This window comes from Dendrobates tinctorius, unplaced genomic scaffold (genome assembly GCF_039654945.1).
Source record: "Dendrobates tinctorius isolate UK_male_01 unplaced genomic scaffold, ASM3965494v1 ptg000098l, whole genome shotgun sequence".
Lineage (NCBI taxonomy): Eukaryota > Metazoa > Chordata > Amphibia > Anura > Dendrobatidae > Dendrobates > Dendrobates tinctorius.
This window is the reverse complement of record NW_027361766.1, coordinates 24,512,248-24,534,554: the sequence shown is the minus strand read 5'-3', so window position 1 is coordinate 24,534,554 and position 22,307 is coordinate 24,512,248. Positions and strand designations below refer to the sequence as shown.

General features: G+C 41.8%; 1 protein-coding gene across 4 annotated transcripts in view; it reads left to right on the top strand.

The window, feature by feature from the left end:
* The first annotated feature begins 1,115 nt into the window (after positions 1-1,115).
* Positions 1,116-22,307, top strand: part of RAB7B (RAB7B, member RAS oncogene family) — a 123,051-nt gene continuing 101,859 nt past the window's right edge. Inside the window, exons 1-6 of one of the 4 annotated variants that reach the window (XM_073587237.1) lie at positions 1,116-1,446; positions 1,524-1,612; positions 5,575-5,633; positions 6,781-6,907; positions 9,160-9,375; positions 12,555-12,680. In XM_073587237.1, the coding sequence (XP_073443338.1) occupies positions 5,581-5,633; positions 6,781-6,907; positions 9,160-9,375; positions 12,555-12,680 (522 nt within the window). In that variant the 5' untranslated portion in view covers positions 1,116-1,446; positions 1,524-1,612; positions 5,575-5,580. The remainder of the gene's footprint in view (positions 1,447-1,523; positions 1,613-5,574; positions 5,634-6,780; positions 6,908-9,159; positions 9,376-12,554; positions 12,681-22,307) is intronic. The other 3 variants (XM_073587236.1, XM_073587239.1, XM_073587238.1) reach the window with 3 other exon arrangements.

The following is a 22,307-nucleotide window of genomic DNA, read 5'->3' as shown; positions in this document are numbered from 1 at the left end:
GTTTCCATCCACAGTTTGGTACTTTTAGTGGGGAAAGGGCTTTGGGAGTTCCTGAGGAGGAACATTTTGCTTTGTCCCTCTCTTCAGTGTGGCAAGGGGTTCAGAGTAATTTGAGGGTAATGGGAGACAGATTCAAACATATGGCTGACAGAAAACTTTGACAGGTCTGGACCTAATTGTTTCCCTTCCAGGAAATTGGGACCTAGCTTTATTGGGCCCTATAAAATAACCGCCGTCATTAACCCTGCAGCTTTTCCTCTTGAGTTACCCCAGGCTCTTAAAATTCACAATGTGTTCCACGGGTCTCTGCTCAAGAAGTATCTTGAACCTCTTGAGTCCTCTCCCCTGCTGCTGCCCCCAATCATTGTTGAGGGTAATTTGCAGTTCCAGATTTCGAGGATTGTTGATTCTCGTCTTCATCGTCGTTCCCTGCAGTCTTTGGTGCACTGGAAGGGTTATGGTCCAGAAGAGAGGATGTGGGTTTCAACATCAGAGGTGAATGCCCTCAGACTGGTTTGTTTGTTCCTTGCCTCTCATCCTGAGAAACAGGGTCCTGAGTGTCCAGAGGTCACTTGTAGAATTGAGGGTACAGTCACGGGTGCGTCAAGTGTGACAGAAAGTCATCCTGGATCCGGCTTTATAGAAAGTAAGACCTTCTACAGCCGGATCCAGGATACTTTTTTTTTTTTAAATATAAAGATGTGAAAAAGGATACTTTTTTTGACATATAATCTTGGTATATGGAAATCTATATGTTTGATTGTCCCTGGGGACACATGTGGGCCCTGGGAACTTTCCCTCTGCCAAAAGTAACATAAATATAAAATAATGTGTACAGACTCTGTCACATTGTAGGACATGTCTTACATTCCAGTTTTATGTTAATGAACAAATGAACTGTATGTTACCGTTTATGCCATACAGTATATGTATCTAGTAGTTAGATGGATGGGCCTCCCTGTGTAACTGGAGATAAGGGCTACAAAATGTGCTGTCTAGTACAAATTCTACAGGGTTATAGCACAGACTATCCCTAAGCCTAGGGCTACGCACCATTTACAGTTCTATGATCACATGTAATAGCTGCTCACACATTCCCTGTGCTCCTCCCTTGTGCTGTGGTAGAAGTGGAGAGAACAAAGTTGTACTGAAGTCACTCTAGGCCATCCTCTTCATAAGAAGGGAGGGTGAAATACTGTGACCAGCTGGGTATAAGAGGGGAAGAAGGAGAGGCACAATGGGGCTCATGCAGGGATACAAGCTACTGCTATAATAGATCTCAAAGAGCAGCAGAACGTCACCGGTGATTGAATGCAAAGAATGAGTGACGTGAGGCCTGTGACAGCCAAGATATTTTTTGTTCTTCGCTGACTTTCCTCATTTTCAGTATCTGCTCAAGCCCACGAAAGTAAGAACAGCTTTAGAAGGGAGTATGTGCACCCGAAGGTATGTATATAATACAGAATTTGTAGAATAATGTAAGACATTCTTAATGTTGTTACTTTTTTTCCCTATGACTGTAGTACCTACTTTTAACATTTGCTTTTGATAAAAGTAAATAATGCATCTCGCTAAAGATCTTATAAGTTTGCAAGAAAGAACAATGTAAAAGGTGAGGCTCTGCTTTCAGGAATCACATAAAGGAAAGAAATGCAAGTGTTTAAAGGGTTGTCCGGTCACACCATACTGAAGATCTATCTAATGAGAGATTGAGGGATCCGACACCTAGCACCCCTACCAATCACTGTTATTTGCTCTGTTACTATCTAGATATAAACACATGGAAGGAGGTGCAGAATACAGCTCCATTTAATGTGTAGCGCCTGCTGCCAGGTACTGCAGAACAGCTCCAGTCTCCACCACAGCCGCTTTCACCTGATCAGCGAGGGAGTTGGGTGTCAGATCCCCATCGAACTCATTTTCATGACGTTTTCCTATGGAAAGTTCATGAAATTGGATGTTACTGGACAACGCCTTCTGATACGAATCCAATGTTATAAGTCTGTATATTTACACATATTTTAATATATGTAGGCAGTTGTTATATATATTACTTTTATTATACGGAAAAAAAATGTAAAAACATTTTTCAGTTAACCATTTATGGTAAGAGTCCTGTTCGTAAATGTAGTTGTCTTGTAAATTATAACTCCTAGAGGCCAAGGCAAAATCGACCTCATATTGGTCAGTAATAGGTCTCAGTTACTACTAGTACTTCTGCATGCCCCATAATTACTGTATGCCCCAAGTGTCACTGTCATATGACAGGCTATAGGTTTAGAAGACACATATTAGCCCGACCTGTGTGTATGATGTGTGCTGCATATGCATGCCAAAATGTTTCCTGCTTCTTAGTGTAACTTTATCATTATGGTTTCTTGTCGTCATTTTCTTAGGGCGACAGTCTACTTTAAACCCTCAAACCTATTTCAATAAGCAGAACAGCCAACCTACTTTCGATTGTTATTAATATATTATATACTTTTATCTTTGGTTGCACATGTAAAGTTCACATTTGCTTATATTTATCTTGTGAAAAAAAAGTGTAAATACAATTATCAGAATAGCGTCTACCCCCCGTATGTACTAGACTAATGTCCGAACCAGCTGATATTGACTGTTCATCAGAGTCTAATGCGTATGGGAGCCTTGGGTAATTGACTGTCAGGGGAGTAAAGGATCCGGCATATCCAATTTTGGCATGTCCAATTTGTTCTTCCGAAAATAAGTCGCAGCTAGATATTTCTGGTGGCGGCTCTCCCATAGACATCATAGGAGCACTCAGACTGATAGCCTGCTCTGGACATATATGCTGTAGAGTAGAGGTGCAGGGGGAGAGATAACAGCACGCTCACTTTATGGAGTACAGTGACTGGTAAAGCCCCCCAAACCACCCCAATAACTGAAAGTGAGCAGCTGCAGGGAGAATAAAACTTAATTTTCTCCCTGTAGCCGCTTGTTCAAAAAGACCAGATAAACATGATTCAAACACTAAATAGGTAAATAGCGTGTTTGTAGGTGACAAGTTCCCATTAACCTCTTACCACTCCATGAAATATATTTGCATTATCATTTGGTGGGCTTTAATATAAATTGCTGAGTATTCACAGTAGAGTGCCATCCCAGGATTTGAGCCTGCGCCATCAGAAGTGGGTGTCAGCTGTGACAGACAATTGACACCCTGCAGACTGGGAGACAGCTACAAGCCAGGTGTTTAAACCCTTACATTTTGCAGTCAAAAGTGACCATGACATCTTAGTCATTAGACAAAGTTAAGGGATTCCATTTACTAACGTCCTACTTCCCATTCATATGATGCAATTGGAGAAAGGCGATGAGTTACTATAGTATATTATATATGACAAACAGTTACTATGAGTTATTATAGATGATATAGTATACATACTGTATATGGTCAGGTCAACTATGCATGGAAGCCCATTAGGCTAGAGATAGGATCAAGCAGGCTGTGTATAAAGGTACTGTCACACTTAGCGATGCACCAGCGATCCCGACCAGCGATATGACGCGGTCAGGATCGCTGGTGCATCTCTAAGTGGTCGCTAGTGAGCTGCCACACAGGCAGATCTCACCAGCGACATCGCTGGGGACGGGGTTCGCTACTTACCTGTCACACCAGGCAATCCTGCGTCCTCCCGCCCGCGTCCACGCGTCGCTCGTTGGCGCCACAGGAAGCCCACGACGAGAAACGGTCCAGGACGTTCTCGCGCGATCAGCGATAACCAGCGAGGGAGTGGTTGGAGGTAAGTATCACAAATAGCGATATCACTAGCAATATCGCTATAACATCACAAAAACCAGTGACGTTATAGCGATATTGCTAGCGATATCACTTAGTGTGACAGGCCCTTAAGTAGACACTGCACTACAGCTGTACATCGTCTGTGCCAGGGGCAGGTGTAGGTGTAGTTACTAAAATAAGCAGTCTACAGTCCCCTTCACTAACTACTCTGGTCACAAGTTGATGATTGAAATGCTGTCCTGTGTTTGGGGTCCATTTCTACTTTTCATTTAAAATAAAAATCTGTTCAAAAAACCGTTAAGAAGACCCTTTTGGAATGTCAACCCTGTTAGTGTTAGCCAAATTATGAGTCACAATTGTCATCTCCTATCTCCTTAATGTAATGAACAATAGTCACTGAATACAGATTCTACCCGTGAATTGAGAATTTTGAGACTGTATCATCAGTCTGAATGATCAGGAGCAGAAAGAAGCTGATTCCTCTGATAAGACATATTGCAAAGTTGCTTGTTCTTAAGTGTACTATTGATATATAAAATAATATTTAAGACTATGGTTACTTTTTAAAGTGGTGTTCCCATCTCTTAGATCCTATCCCAATAAGTAGTAGCTGTAATAATAATAATAATATTAGCAAGTACCTCCAATTAGAAATGTAGAATAGTTTTTCTGATTCGCTATGTCTCTCTCCTCATGTTCAGGCTTTGCAGGACCTTAGGCCTGTTTCACACTTCCGTTGTTTGACGTCAGTGAAAATCCGCCAAAGTGCAAAAAAACGGATCCGATGGATGCACCGGATCCGTTTTTTTTGACGGATCCGCCTCAGTCGCCAATGTCTGAAATTTAAAGCAATAGGACTCAAGAGAGGGAGAAAACTATACTTCATTTCTAATTGGAGATATTTGCTATTATTATATCTACTTCTTATTGGGAGAGGATCTTGGTGATGGGAATGCTCCTTTAAATGCTACCATGGAAAGAAAAGGATAAATTAAGGTACATGATTATTTTTACAAAACTATTACATGCATATCAACTGGATAGCTTAAAGGGACCCTGTTACCAGCAAAAAATGCTATTAACCTGCAGATATCAGTCTAATCTGCAGGTTAATAGGTTCAGTCACCGCGCTGAGAATACACACGCTTCACCGGTCCTGACTGACACTTGTTCTGCATTGGGGCTCAGCTGTCAGTCAGTGCGGGGGGTGCAGTTACAGCTGCCGTTCATTATACTCAGGGCGGTGACTGAACCAGCGATGGCGCCCCACATGACGGAAACCAGAGCATTGTCATTTGTCAGGGAATAAAGTTGATTTTCTCCCTGCAGCGTTTGGCTATGCGCTATTAACCTGCAAATTATCCCCATATCTGCAGGTTAATAGGGTTTTTGCTGGTGACAGGTTCCGTTTATTGAACTTAGTCTAAGCCACTTTCACACTGCAGTATTTTGGTCAGTAATTGGCATTAGTATCTGAAAGCCTAAACAATTAGTGGGTTCATAGCATAGAAGAGGTTCAATTTTTCCATCATATCTTGGGTAGGTTTCGTCCATGGTTTTGGCTAACAAATATTGATGTAAAATACTGACCAGAATGCTGAAATGAGAAAGTGACTTTTTAACAGACTCCATTAAGAAAGTGAAACAATAAGGACAGAGGACTTTCTTTTTTCAGTTGGCAGTTCATAATATTCAATAATCATATAGTATTACTGCACATAAAAACTCTTCAAACCTCAGCTATGAAATGTATAAAGAAATGTTGAAACTTGTTAAGTTAACAATACATATGTCTTTTTCACATCTTTCAGCTCTTCATGTATTCCGACCAGAAAGTGGATCTGAAAATAAATCTTATTGGTCCTATTGGGTAAGATCAATAAGGGAATCATTTTTTTGCAGAAAAACCCCCATTACACTTTGACATTTCATTGCTATGAGATGCAGGGCATAAATGACAAAATGTGGTTAAAAACTAATTCTAAGGCCCTGGGACACCACATATTAGAGTTGTTATGTGAGATAAAAAGTCCCTTTAAAAACTTGCAAGAGAGCAGTGTCAACTTAACAATGATGCCCTAAAACACTGCAGAAATCATCATAGACTATTCAAATAGGGACCATTGCTCCTGGTTTCACTAAAAGTGTTTGGGCATAAATTGGATATATGAAAAAGTAGTAAGGTGGAAATTCCTTTTATTAGGCGTCTGTACTTGTCTAAAGTACTATCATAGGATATCCTGGTAGCAGAATCTGAGATGTTCTCACGTGTGACTATATGGGGATCTACCTCCCGCTCCTTTACCTCTGCATAAAGGCGGAAGCAGCTAGGAGAGCATGCCGCCTACTTGTAATTCTAGACATGGGCAACACACCCCTTTCCTCAACATCCTCACATATTGAAGATGCTAGCCTATATTTTTATTGCCTGTAACATAGTAACATAGTTATTAAGGTTGAAGGAAGACTTTAAGTCCATCTAATTCAACCCATATCCTATCCTAACCTGCCCTAATATGTTGATCCAGAGGAAGGCAAAAAAAACCCATGTGGCAAACAGTAAGTTTCACATTAGGGAAAAAAATTCCTTCCCGACTCCACATACGGCATGTAGGCTTCTTAATCTATATTTAGCAACATTTTAGATGAAAAATATGGAATATTATACTCTTGATCCCAGGATTGCTTAGAAACACTCCCAAATTCCACTTTGTGATATGGTTTTGGTCCGGTACCAGGATTCTTCTAAAAAAAAAATCAGGATTGTTGGCAAGTAAGCTAATGTTTTGCACCAGTAACAACATAAAGTCAGGGATGGGCCTCAATCACTTCCTTCTCAGTAACCTGAAAAGCAGCTACCACTTTTCCTTGAGCAGCAATTAAAAGGATTACATCAGATCTTCTGCACAATTGAGAACCTACAAACAACTTGTTTTGCACACAAACAGTACCAATACAATATACAACAAGAAACCAAAAAACATTATGAAATTTTGTGATTCCTCCTATGTCTACAGAACTGGAAAGACCTCCCTTTTGAATCAATATGTACATAAATGGTTTCGAAATGACTACCGGAATACACTGGGAGCGCATATACTCACCAAAACCATCCAGCTGGAAAACAAGACCCTAAAGATGCAGGTTAGTTACAAAAAAATATACTTAGCTGATTATTTTTTAATATCTTCTGTGGCAATAAATCAACTGAGAAGAGCTAAAAAAAAAGACAGATAAAAGGATTTCCAACTTTCCTGTCAGAACGAGCTCACTGACGGATTCGCAGGTAAAGATGTTGTCCATTTTCTCTGGTTATCTGGTTAGTGCAGCTTTCCTCAGAAACTAACCAGAACTTCTGTCCATACAATGGCTGCCGGTGGATGCGCGTGTGACAAAACCAGTCTATCAGTCTCTTCTAACAGAAAAGCAACTTTCCTATCTCATGTGTCTTACATTTGAAGGAGCCTAATAGTCTGACCTGGTCACATGATCGTCAGCCATTTTATTGACAGGAGGGCTTTGCTGTTTGCGTGGAAAACTGCCCTAATTAGACAAAGTGGCCGACCTCTTTACCTGAGAATCCGCCAGTGAGCTCGTTCTGACAATCCATCAGGAAGGTGTGTAAGGCCGGGGTCACACTGGCGAGGAACACGGACGAGTGAGAGGCGTTAAAAGCACGCATTACACACGGACAAATGATTCTCTATGGGGCAGCTCCCATCAGCCGTATATTTCTCATCTGTATTCTACGGTCTGTGCCAATCGCAGCATGCTGCGATTGTCAGCGTACTACGCCCGTAGTACGCCAATGCAAGTCTATGGGTGCGCAAAAAATACGCATTACACACGGACCAGATGTGTGACTTGCGAGAAATACGTACCCAGTGTCCTTTACAAAAGCCGGCAATTCAGTGAGCTATACAGTAAACTCACACTGACAGGTTTTATAACACAAGCGAAAGAATAGATATAGACACATAGAATACATATATATATATACACACATGTCATTGAGACACATATATATATATATATATATATATATATATATTTATATGTCACAGAGTTCTTCATAGCAGAATAGCCGCTAATTCAATTGCCGGCTTTTGTCAAATCATTCCCCATGAAATGACACATGGTTTACATACAGTAAACCATTTCATTTACATTTTTTTTTTGTATGTCTTTCATTAGTAATTAGATGAGGGTTGATGTGTAAAATTTGGGGGGTGTAGCAACGAATTAACTCCTTAAATTAACAGCTACACCTCCCAAATTTTACACATCAACCCTCAGCTAATTACTAATGAAAGACATACAAAAAAGAAAATTAAAATTAAATGGTTTACTGTATGTAAACCACGTGTCATTTCATGTCGGGCTGGGGAATAATTTGACAAAAGCCGGCAATTCAATTAGCGGCTATTCTGCTATGAAGAACTTTGTGACATATAAATATATATATATATATATATATATATATATATATATATATATAATATTTATATGTCTCAATGACATAGAATACATATATATATATATATATATATATATATATGTGTATATGTGTGTGTGTCTATATCTATTATTTCGTTTGTGTTATAAAACCTGTCATAGGGCTCCATTATATGTCCATTTTGTAAGCCGGCGAGAAAATCTCAGCATACAGATTACATACGGATGCTTACATGCGCAAAATACGCGACCACACCTTGCTTATGGATGACATACGGATCACTATTTAGGGGTCATTCATCCGTATTACGCCTGTAAACTACGGACCGTATTTTGCGTCGGTTAGTGTGACCCTGGCCTTACTCTTTTATCTGTCTTCTTCTGAGCTTCTCTCAGCTGATATGTGGCCACAGATTACAACACAGTAAAGTGGAAGGGAAACAAAGATCCTGTAAAAGCCAAAGGGTGTAAAATTTATAATGAAACCCAATTACAAAAAAAATCATTATCCCAAAATGCATGCATTTACTTACAAAAATGGCCTTAAAAGATGGACAACCCCTTTAAGTCAATATGTAAGAACTTTTATTATATTGATCAAAATAGCTTTGGACAACTGAAGTGAATGACCAAGATGGAGGCAGTCCCCCCCCCCCCCCACATGAACAATGCAATAAGTAGCTAAAAATATAGAAATAAGTGGGTACAGGCATTACTTCTACTGTATATGTACTTGTCTTAGAAATGTGAGATTCTTAGCACTGTATAGTACAGTAATTATAGTATAGTAACTATATAGTTCCTTTAATGATTCATATATACGGTATTTTGCATTATAATTACATACTCTTCTTTCTTTATAAGATGAGAGGTCTGTATCTGAAAATATGAGTGACTTTATGTCTGTAGATCCCCCAGCTCAGATATGTTCTCTTTCATAGATCTGGGACACAGGTGGACAGGAACGATTCCGGTCTTTGGTGTCCTCCTTCTATAAAGGCTCTGACGGTTGTCTTCTGGTCTTTGATGTCACAGATGAAGAATCTTTTTCAGCTCTTGAGACCTGGAGGGCAGACTTTATGGATAAAATACAAACACCTGTCACTAATTTCCCTATAATTATTCTAGGTAACAAGATTGACCTGGAGGATCGACAGGTATGGATGTGCTATTCATTGTGGTCAGATGGCATTGTTGACACTTATTCATTTAGTGTTTAGCTGTTTCATACCCTAAATGCAACCAGATACAGGTGAGGGTAAAAGTGCACCAGGATTGCAGTAGATAGTGCAGAAGGATCCGATTGTATTTATATAGCCTCCTGCCATTGGTGATATATGTGGGTTGTGGGGTGTCTTAGAAATGGGGAAGAAAAGTAGGCCTTAAAAAGAGGCAGATGCTTTACTTAGATTTTTTTGATAACTATAAGGCCTTATTCGCATAAAAAAGTGTGCATGGCAGTAAATGAGGTCCTTGTGTGTCCATAATATGAATCTGTAGGCACTGTGTCCCGTATGATACCCTAAGCACCACATTCTTCCCAGTAAGCAGCCAGTCAAGCTTCCCATCTGGTAATTCTGGCAAATGCCAAATGGGCCAGTACCAACAGTGGACTTCATGGGAAGAGGTGACACATCAATTGTAACAGTATCTGTACCCTGTTAAAAACAGTAGCAGAGCAGAAAGAAATCAGCTTCCATCTCTGCCACTCATTGTGATAAGCCAAGGACTACTTTAAGATTTGTGGCCTGCAGAGGTAGCAAGATGAATGGGACAAAAGGAATTACGATTGTGTCACTTCATTGTTAAGGCACTATTACTATGCTAAAGCCCCCTGAGGGCGTTCTTTCCATGTGAAAGCACAGTAGGGTCATTATTACTTTCTGGATGCACAATGGAAGTCAGTAAGACAATATGGAGGGACAATGGGGGGATTATTGCTATGTTAAAGTGCATTGGAGGCATTATTACCATGTGAAAGTACTTGTTTAATGTCGGGGCAGCATGGGGGTGAGTACCTTCAAACGCCAGGGCCGAATTTCAGCCCCAGGAGTTCTACTATTAGGAGATTATACCCCCTACCTCATTTCTATTTTCAACTCATAGGAAGGAATTGAATCGGCCTACTGCTGCCAATGGGCCCCATGTTAAGGGTTTATCCAACACACATCTAATATTCACTGAAGTAGGAATTTAATCATGACACTCACCAGTTCATAAAACAACTCAAATTTTCTTAAGTTAAATCCTCATTCACACGTCTGACACTGTGTGTCCTTTTTTTTTACCATCAGAGTGTCATCTGTTTGTCCATTTTTACCATCAGTGTGTCATCCGTCTGTTTTTACCATCAGTGTCATCTGTGTGTCCAATTTTACCATCAGTGTGTCATCCGTCTGTTTTTACCATCAGTGTCATCTGTGTGCCCGATTTTACCATCAGTGTGTCATCCAAGTGTCCGTTTTTACCATCAGTGTCATCTGTGTGTCCGATTTTACCATCAGTGTGTCATCCATCTGTTTTTACCATCAGTGTATCATCCGTGTGTCTGTTTTTATCATCAGTGTGTCCGTTTTTATCATCAATGTGTCATCCGTGTGTCTGTTTTTATCATCAATGTGTCATCCGTGTGTACGTTTTTATCATCAGTGTGTCATCCGTGTGTCTGTTTTTATCATCAGTGTGTCATCCGTGTGTCCGTTTTTATCATCAATGTGTCATCCGTGTGTCTGTTTTTATCATCAATGTGTCATCCGTGTGTCCGTTTTTACCATCAGTGTGTCATCCGTGTGTCTGTTTTTATCATCAGTGTGTCATCCGTGTGTCTGTTTTTACCATCAGTGTGTCATCCGTGTGTCAGTTTTTACCATCAGTGTGTCATTCGTGTGTCTGTTTTTATCATCAGTGTGTCATCCGTGTGTCTGTTTTTACCATCAGTGTGTCATCCGTGGCCGTTTTTACCATCAGTGTGTCATCCGTGTGTCTGTTTTTACCATCAGTGTGTCATCCGTGTGTCTGTTTTTACCATCAGTGTGTCATCCGTGTGTCCGCTTTTACCATCAGTGTCATCCGTGTGTCCGTTTTTACCATCAGTGTTTGGGCTGTTTTTCAGTTTTTACCATCAGTGTGTCATCCGTGTGTCCGTTTTTACTATCAGTGTGTCATCCGTGTGTCCGTTTTTACCATCAGTGTGTCATCCGTGTGTCTGCTTTTACCATCAGTGTCATCCGTGTGTCCGTTTTTACCATCAGTGTTTGGGCTGTTTTTCAGTTTTTACCATCAGTGTCATCCGTGTGTCCGTTTTTACCATCAGTGTTTGGGCTGTTTGTCCATTTTTATCATCCGTGTGTCCATTTTTACCATCAGTCTGTCATCCGTGTGTCCATTTTTACCATCAGTCTGTCATCCGTGTGTCCGTTTTTACCATCAGTGTCTTTAGTGGTTTTCATGGATGGATAAAGAAATTTCAAAGCTTCTCCTATACTTTGCAGTGGTAAATAAGGAGAGCACATGGATGACACATGGACTGTACTGATGCCATCCGTGTGCTGTACATGTTTTTTCACGGCCCCTTAGACTTGTATTGGCCTTTTCATTTGTGATACTGGAGAAAGTCGGACCCGTCTCCGTGAGTTTTGCATGGACAGACGGTCTGTGTTACGTGTTGTATGTGTGAAAAGAAAACGGATCGAACACGTACACGCCACACGGACGTCTGAATGAGGCCTAACAGTGCACAGGCAGGAAGAGGGTTAAAAACAGCCATTGTGCATCTCTGGGATATCGCAATGTGAATGATACACCTTTTCTAACGTATTTCTACATCTAGTCGGAGCCCATGTCTTGGAAATTCAGGTTGAAGGAATGGCCTCCAGTAGCAAACTTGTGACAGATTGTTGTGTATTCTTCAAGAAACCTCTCAGCTGTACTGAGGGAAAACATCAGGGGATCGCTCCAGCACTTCTGATATAGATGTTGCAGCATTGTTGCTCACTTTGTTTGGCCTGGCCCATGTATACAATATAAAACCTTGTGCATGTTGTATATTGATAGTAAGCTGCTAATCACTACTGGGGGTGGAGTTGAACCAGGATGCTCATAGAGCTAGTCTATCAGTGATAATCTCTTGCTGATAAAACACTCATTGTATTGAAAAAACAGCACATCGCTGAAATAAGCGTCTCAGCCCCTACCTTATGCTGCCATCAGATTATATAGAAAATACCTGTTGATTACATTTCCTTTAAAAGATTTAATAATACAAAACGTATAAAAAAAATATAAACGGTCACGAAGGAGAATTGCTCAGAATTGATCATGTCTTTACCTGCTGCAGGTTTCTCGGGAATTAGCAGTTTCCTGGTGTAAAGAAAGAAAAGTTCTGTATTTTGAAGTCAGTGCCAAAGATAATATAAATGTAGACCTGGCATTTGAGACACTTGCCAAGGAAGCCTTAATACATGTGAGTTTTTAATGTTTTATTTTTTTGTCTTGTATTTCCCATGAGTAATGCAAAATATGCTATAATATGTAATAATATAATATGAATTTATATATATAAATGAATCAGCTTCTTCCTCCCATGTTAGCAATGTTACAATATTCCATATTATGTGAAAAGTCATTTAAGGAAATTTTGAGAGTTCCAGGAAAAGTCCAATTTAATAATGAGCAATTCATCATGCTTTGGCTTCTAAAATTCATCTTAGCCTTCTATCGCTGCCTACTACTACCCCTTTTGTGTTCATTGTTACTAAAGATTAAAAATTCCTATAATGCAGCCATACCATACACAAAAATAATAGCACACTATAAGGTTGTAATGTGTAACATGTATTAAAGTTTATAGTTTGTATTATTTTGAGGGGAATATATACCTTTCTTATTTAGTTAATTTATACATTTTTGTAAGTAATACCCTAAACTATTTCTACATGTCTTACTGAAACTGTATTCAGTGAAGGCAGACTTTCCCTTTATTGAAATACGAGAAGGCAGTTGGTGCCTTTAAAATTCTGTGAAGATGGGAGGAAGGAGGAGCTAGAGATGGAGCTTCTCCTTCCTCTCACTTACATAGAATCTCAGCAGTAGCAGCTCTCATGTCCTATCCCAGTAATGGGAAAGTCTTATTGCATCCCCATGCTATACTAGCGATGAGCCTACAAAAAATGATAGTCCCATAGTGGGACAAAGTAAAAAAGTAAAAAAAGAGTTACAATAAAACTGTAAAAAAAAAAAAAAATATATATATATAAAAAATAAAAACATAAAAAATCTATATATATATATATATATATATACACACTGTATATACCCAAGAATAAATATTTTTAGGAAAAAAAATAGAAACAATAAAAGTACACATATTTAGTATTGTCGTGTCCAGAACGATGAAAAGATGAATATAAATAAACATGATACAGCTGAAAATGTCATATTGTCCCACAAAAAAAACAAGCCATCATACAGCTCCATCAGCAGAAAAATAAAAAAGTTATACAGTGGGTACGGAAAATATTCAGACCCTTTAAATTTTTCACTCTTTGTTTCATTGCAGCCATTTGGTAAATTCAAAAAAGTTCATTTTTTTCCCATTAATGTACACTCTGCACCCCATCTTGATGGAAAAAAACAAATGTAGAAATTTTTGCACATTTATTAAAAAAGAAAAAAAAACAAATATCACATGGACATAAAGGCCCCGTCTCACTAAGCAATCTTGGTAGCGAGATCGCTGCTAAGTCACAACTTTTGTGACGTAACAGCGATCTCACCAGCGAGATTGCTGTGTGTGACAGCGATCAGCGAGCGGCCCCCCTGCCGGTATCGCTGATCGCTGCAAGAAACCTCTGGACATTTCTTTGGTCGCTGGTCTCCCGCTGGCCAGCACGCATCGCTGTGTGTGACAGCGGGAGACCAGCGATCAGGTGTAAAAAAATAATAAAAAAAAATAAAAAATATAGTTATTCTCACCTTCCAACGTCCTGTTCAGCCATCCTGCCTCTCTCCACACTCCGGTCCCAGTGATCCTTTGCATGAATGACCGCGAGACTTTGTTATCCCGCGAGACCGTGACATCTCGCAGTCATTCGTGCAAAGGATCACTGGGACCGGAGCGTGGAGAGAGGCAGGATGGCTGAACGGGACGTCAGAAGGTGAGAATAACTATATTTTTTATTTTGATACTATTTTCTACAGCGATAGCCAGCGATGCCGGGCGCTCGGCATCGCTGTGCTGATCGCTGATGAAGCTGTCTGTGTGACAGCTCACCAGCGATCACATAGCGACTTACCAGCAATCCTGACACCTTCATATCGGTGTCGGGATCGCTGGTGAGTCGCTTAGTGTGACTGGGCCTTAAGTCTTCATACCCTTTGCTCAGACACTCCTATTTACGTCACATGCTCTCCATTTCCTTGTGATCCTCCTTGAGATGATTCTACTCCTTCATTGGATTCCAGCTGTGTTTAATTAAACTGATAGGACTTGATTTGTAAAGGCACACACCCGTCTATATAAGACCTCACAGCTCACAGTGCACATCAGACCAAATGAGAATCACGAGGTCAAAGGAACTGGCCAAGGAGCTCAGAGACAGAATTGTGGCAACGCACACATCTGGCCAAGGTTACAAAAAATTTTCTGGAGTATTCAAAGTTCTTAAAAGCACAGTGACCTCCATAATCCTTAAATGGGAGAAGTTTGGGACCACCAGAAGTCTTCCTAGACCTGGCCATCCAGCCAAACAGCAATCGTGGGAGAAGAGCCTTGGTGAGAGAGGTAAAGAAGAACTTCAAGATCACTGTGGCTGAGTACCAGAGATGCAGTAGGGAGATAGTAGAAAGTTCCACAAAGTCAACTATCACTGCAACCCTCCACCTTTATGGCAGAGTGGCCTGACGGAATCCTCTCCTCAGTGCCAGACATATGAAAGCCCTCATAGACTTTGCTAAAAAACACATGAAGGACTCCCAGACTGTGAGAAATAACATTCTCTGGTCTGATGAGATGAAGATAGAACTTTTTGGTGATAATTCTAAGCGGTATGTGTGGAGAAAACCAGGCACTGCCCAATGCAATCCCAACAGTGAGACATGGTGGTGGCAGTGTAAGACAGCCAGCATGGTAGTCGTGGCGATGGTTAGAACAGTTCCCACAGCCTGTTGTCTCACATGAACAAACAGCAAGTCTCTTTAATGCAATATGCAATATTGTACTCACTTCAGTCACTGGAATTTCCACGATCACTGCTGTTTCAGTCTCTGACAATTGGGTCCCAATAAACACTGTGTACTCCACAGGTTCATTCAACGGTGCAACTTAACTAAACATAAAAATTAGTTAGCACAGTTTTACAACCAAAAAGTATTTGGGCAAAACAAGTCCATTTGCTTAATATATGTACACAACCTCCAAAAATGTGACTAGAGGTACAACGAAAAAATGCAAAAAAAATGGAAGATTAAAAATAATCTTTATTGATTAAAGCATAATTTAAAAATTGTGAAACGGTAAAATGCATAAACGCACATCAAGCTAGCGGAACGTGATGGAGAACAAAACACTGGATAAATATAAGGTAAGTACTAAAAATGCACACCAGAACAAAAACTGCTATTTAAGAATCAAAGGTACATGGAGAAATAAGGAACACCAAAATATGAATAAATAGTAAGTAGTAAAATCACCAAAGAAAGCTTGTTCACATACAAAGTGCCTAGTGCAAATCTGAATGAGGTAAACATCATTCTCTGAACATCTCTGATGGAATTATAACGGTGACTCTTTTAGATCTATTGTGCCTCAAAAAAGTAAGGAGAATAAAAAACGCAGTATAGAGGTATAACTGTATTAAATGTGGCACTGGTCAGAATTGTAAAAATTGGCTTGGTCATTAATGTGCAATCCACCTTGGGTGGTAAGGGGTTAAATATTCTTTAACTTTCTGAGAAACATTTGATATTCTATCTACATACCAAAAGTATTGGGCAACCTTCCATAACTTATAAAGTCACAAGAGGAACACTGCCATCTAGTGACAGAACACTGATACATAACGCTTACTGAAATAGTTTTTATGCTTTGCAAAATCACACTTATGCTATGTGCGCACGTTTCGGAATTGCCGCGGAAATTTCTGCGGGAATTCCATTCCACAGGAAGTATGCAAGAAAACCGCATTTTAATTCCCGCCTATTTCCCGTGGAAAAACTAGCGTTTTCTAAGCGATCTGTAGCATCGCTTGGAAAAGTGATTGACAGGTTGGTCACACTCGTCAAACATAGTGTTTGATGAGTGTGACCAACTTTTTACTATTGAGGCCGCCTATGCAGCATCAGTAGTAAAAAGATATAATGTTAAAAATAATAAAAAAAATAAAAAATCGTGTTATTCTCACCTTCTGATGTCCCGCGCAGCCTTCCCGATCATCGCGATGCTCCCGGCAGGTCCCGTTCCCGGTGATGCCTTGTGACAATGACCGGGACCTGCCGGGAGCATCGCTGAGGCCTGGTGACACTGCGTGGGCCATCGGAAGGTGAGAATATGACAATTTTTTATTTGAATTCTATTTTTACAGGGATATGGTACCCAGAGCCTGGAGGACAGTCTCCTCTCCTCCACACTGTGGGTACCGCCCTCAAATATTATGCTTACTTTTCGTATGGTGGGCACAGCCACATGCGGAAAGTAAGCAGAACAATGCATTCCTATGTGTGCGGATTTTACTGCGATTCCGCACAAAGAATGAGCATGCTGCGTATAAAATTCCGCCGCGGAAAAATCCGCAGCATTAACACAGCATGTGCGGAATCACATAGGATTGCATGGGATGCTTTTTTTTGCGTTTTCGCAGCAAAATCGCGCATTTAGGCTATGTGCCCACGCTAGCGCTTTTAAACGCTCAGGAAAAGGATCCCCTTTCCCAGAAAACGCGCGTCTTTTTCCGCGCGTTTCTTGCGCGTTTTTTGACGCATTTTTTGACACGCGATTTCTGGGATCATTGGGGATGGCTAAAAACGCTGAGCAATGCGGGAATTAATGAACATGCTGCGATTTTAGCCGCTTAGCGATTCCTGAGCGGCTAAAAACGCATGCATTGGCACAAAAAGCCAAAAACGCATGCTAATTAATTTGATGCATCTTTTAAGCATTTCTGCAGCGTCTGATCCGGCACAAACGCTGCGGAAACGCTTAACAAATGCATCGTGGGCACACAGCCTTAAAATCGCAGCGAAAACGCAAAAAAAAAACCGCTACGTGTGAACACAGCCTTACATTTTCTAAAAGAAAAGAATGTCCCTTACACTTTTACATTATGAGGTCATTTCAGAGTTAGTGATAGTATTTCTGCTATAGTGGTTTCTGGATTGCTTTAATAGTTATTATCTACCAACTCTGGTGGTCAGCAACTTACAGCAACAATTTCAATGTGGCAGTTAAAGGGAATCTGTCAGCAGGTTTTTATTATGTAATCTGAGAGCAGCATGATATAAGGGAAAGCTTGATTCCAGCGCTGTTTTCTCTGTTGCAGATGTAGCAGTGGTCAAGATGCTGAGTTGTGTATAACGCCACCCACACCCCTGATTGGCAGCTTCCTGTGTACACTGAGCATTGTTAGCAAGCTGCCAATCAGTGGTGGGGGTGGGGTTACACAGATTAGCTGGACATGCCTGGCGTGTGACATCTTCCCCTTCAGTGATAATCTCCTGCTCATAAAACACTGATTGTATTGAAACAAAAATGCTGGTGAGCAAGTTAAACATCCCCGGAGTCAGGCTCTCTGCCCCTACATCAGGTTGCTGTTGCTCTCAGATTACATAGCAAAACCTGCTGACGGATTCTCTTTAAGAATATACATTTTTTTAGCTGCTGTCTTTTGTAAACTGTGCTACTAAAGGAAGTTTTGTGTAATAAAGGCCTAACAGTAATTAACTATAGTCAGCTTTAAAGCTATTTTGTTTTATTACTGATTAGTCTTTCTAAAGCTATTCATTTTGTACTATACTTTACCTTATTTTGTGTCCTTGTATTTCTAATTCCATGGTGCAGTTCTATTTTAAAGCCTAGTTCATGCTTTCTAAGAATCTGGTTTCAACTTCTGCTCAGTAAGAATTCTACTTTTTTTTTTTTTTTTTTTTACAAATAATCCGTAAAAAGGGAGCAGTGAGGCTCAGATAGGGAGGACTCCTAAGGGTCTGTGTACGTTTAGTATTTGAGTAGACTTGTGTCAAAACCTAGAATGATGGCTTAAAATACATGCATTTTTGCAAGCATTTTTTTCTTTCATTTGAAAGGGTGAAAAACACTGCAAAAAACGCTGAAAGAATTGGCATTTAACAGATTTAATAATAATAACAATAATAAATTTTATTTCTATAGCACCGACATATTCCACAGCACTTTACATTTCAGAGGGGACTTGTACAGACAATAGACATTACAGCATAACAATAATCACATAGATCATAACAGATACCAAGAGGAATGAGGGCCCTGCTCGCAAGCTTACAGTCTATGAGGAAAGAGGTAGACACGAAAGGTGGGTGGTAACAGTTGCCCTGATTGTATGGACCAGCCATAATGTTAAGTGTGTAACAGTACAGACACAGAGGGCTAATGGATGCATAAAGCATGTGGGAACATGGTGCGGGGAACCTGGTTATGGTAAAACTTTTGACTGTGCCACACAGGGATAGATTAGGTTAATGTGTTGAGGCGGTAGGCCAGTCTGAATTAATGCATTTTCAGGGCACGCTTAAAATTGTGGGGATTGGGAACTAATCGTATTGACCTGGGAAGTGCATTCCAAAGAATTGGCGCAGCACGTGTAAAGTCTTGGAGACGGGAGAGGAAGGTTCTGATTATTGAGGATGCTAACCTCAGGTCATCAGCAGAACGGAGGACACGGGTAGGGTGGTATACTGAAACAAGGGAGGAGATGTAGGGTGGTGCTGAGCCATTGAGGGCTTTGTGGGTGAGGGTAATAAGTTTAAACTGAATTCTGGAGTGGATGGGTAGCCAGTGTAATGACTGGCACAAGGTAGAGGCATCAGTGTAACGATTGGTGAGGAATTTGATCCTGGCTGCAGCATTCAAGACAAATTGGAGAGGGGAGAGTTTAGTAAGAGGGAGACCGATTAGTAGAGAGTTACAATAGTCGAGGCGAGAATGAATAAGAGAAGCAGTAAGAGTTTTTGCGAAGTCGAAAGTAAGAAAAGGTCGAATTCTAGAAGTGTTTTTGAGGTACAGATAACAAGAGCGAGCCAGTGATCGGATGTGGGGGGCAAAGGAAAGCTCAGAGTCAAGTATGACCCCAAGACAGCGGGCATGTTGCTGGGGAGTAATAGTGAAGCCACACACGAAAATGGCAATGTCGGGTATAGGTACATTAGTAGCGAAAGGAAACCCAAGGAGTTCAGTCTTTGACAGGTTCAGTTTCAGATATAGTGAGGACATGATGTTAGACATAGCGGAGGAGGAGGGGGCCTAGGATTGATCCTTGAAGAACCCCAACAGTAAGGGGAAGATGAGAGGAGGAGGAACCAGCAAAAGATACAGTAAAGTAGCGTCAGAGAGATAGGAGGAGAACCAGGAGAGAATGGTGTCCTTGAGGCCAATGGAACGGAGCATAGTGAGGAGGAGCTGATGATCCACAGTGTCGAACGCTGCAGAGAGATCCAAGAGAATTTGCATGGAGTAATGACCATTTGATTTAGCTGTTTGTAGATCATTAGAGACTTTAGTGAGGGCAGTTTCAGTGGAGTGTAAAGAGCGGAAACCGGATTGGAGAGGGTCGAGAAGAGAGTTATCAAAGAGATAGATTTGAAAAAGCACTTCGAAGGTTCAGTTCTGCGTGGAAAATGGAAAATGTGAACAAGTCCTAAGGCTTCATTCACACGTCCATGTTTAAACATATACGTTAACAAAATGGTACCGCTGTAACAACCCTGCTGGTGTCACTGCATGGCCTCCCATCCCCTGCACATCAACTTACTCACTGCTCCGGGTCATGCTGTGAATTCTGTCTATTGCCAGCCCTGTGCTCTGTGCCTCTGCTCTTCTGTATGTTTCCTGGCTATGTGTGTATAGGGGGGCGGCGCCAGAACTCTCTGGTTCTTATGCAGTCAGGGTGCACCTGTCTAATCTGTCACTGACCAATCATCTAGAGCCCTTGACTATTTAGTTCCACCACACCCATTGAAACATTGCCTGTGCAATGTCTATACTCAGTTATTATCTTGCTGCTGAGGAAGCCATGCCCTGTTCTGTGTATCTCCTTCTCTGTAGGAATACTCTTAGCCTTGCTTTGTGTTCTTTGCCTGCCTGCCAGAAGGCTGAATATCCTGGCCCTTGAGTCTTTGTCCCAGTATCTTGTCTGTACTCTGTCCTACCTTAGTCTCCCTTTCTCTTTGTCTGTGGCTTCCTTCCCTGCTGTGTCTTTCCTTGTGTCCTCCCTGTCTGTGCATCTGCACCCTTGCAGCTCTGCCTGCTCAGCTCCCTAACCGCTCTGCCTGCTCGGCTCCCTAGCCGCTCTGCCTGCTCGGCTCCCTAGCCGCTCTGCCTGCACGGCTCCCTAGCCGCTCTGCCTGCACAGTTCCCTAGCCGCTCTACCTGCACAGCTCCCTTGCCGCTTTACCTGCATGGCTCCCTTGCCGCACTGCCTGCATGGCTCCCTTGCCGCTCTGCCTGCACGGCTCCCTTGCAGCCCAGCCTACTCCACACTCCTGCCTATATCCATACCTGCACCTCCTGTGTGAACAGGTCCAAATCCTGTTCCAACATGCAACACTCCTCCTGCCTACACCTGCTGTGTGAACAGACCCCTACCTGTCCCTTCTCATATCACGCCAGTCTGTGCTGTGTCTCCAAGCCGTGCCTGCTTGCCCTGTGTCTCCAAGCCGTGCTTGCTTGCCCTGTGTCTCCAAGCCGTGCCTGCTTGCACTGTGCCTCCAAGCCGTGCCTGCTTGCCCTGTGTCTCCAAGCCATGCCTGCTTGCCCTCTGTCTCCAAGCCATGCCTGCTTGCCCTCTGTCTCCAAGCCGTGCCTGCTTACCCTGTGTCTCCAAGCCGTGCCTGCTTGCCCTGTGTCTCCAAGCCGTGCCTGCTTGCCCTGTGTCTCCAAGCCGTGCCTGCTTGCCAGTGTACCAAGCCGTGTCCGCTTGTCCTGTGTCTCAGCCTGCTTGTCACTCGCACCCGTCCAGGTGTCCTGTTCCCGAGTGGGATCAGCAGCCACAGTCAGACACCACCCTGGAGTGGCACCCGGCAGCTACCTGCCGCACAAGCCTGACCTCACCATCAGAGGCTCCAGTGAAGACCGAGGTAGCTGCCGTACTTACGCCTCTTCCAGGGTAGTCTGGTTTGTGACACAGTGGGGCCACAACCCCCCCGGCTCGCGCCATTCAGCCAAGGTGCGAGCATGACAACCGCTGTGATCAGTGTTTGGTCTGTGTGTCCGTTTTTACCATCAGTGTCATTGATGTTTTTCACGGATGGATAAATACCTACATTATAAAGCTTCTCCTATACTCTGTAGTGTTGAATATGGACAGCATGTGCTGTATCCATGTGCTGTATGTGTTTTTCATGGGCTCATAGACTTATATTAGCACTTTTAGATCTGGACATACATCCGTGAGTTTTGCACACCCGGTCCGAGAAAAAACATGGACATGAGAATAGCACCATAGATTACTGTATAATGGGTGCGTGTTCTATGCATGAAAAAAATGCATACAACATGTATTGTATGTGCAACACAGACGTCTGAATGAGGCCTAACACTGTTTGTTTGTAAGTAGAAAAGGATTATAGATGCTGGGGGAGCCTGTCCTTGTTTTCAGATGTCCTTGGTTTAGGCAGCATGAATTATTAGACAGGCTGTCTTTAACCCCTTTCCGACATCGGTTGTATATTTACGCTATGTCGGACTCCCTTCGATGTGGGTTCCGGCGATGAGCCCACATCTTTCCTGGGACATGTTAGCTGTTTTGAACACCTGACATGTGCCCTCAATAGCCGCGGGTGGAATCGCGATCCACCCGCAGCTATTAACTAGTTAAATGCCGCTGTCAATCGGAAATACGCACAA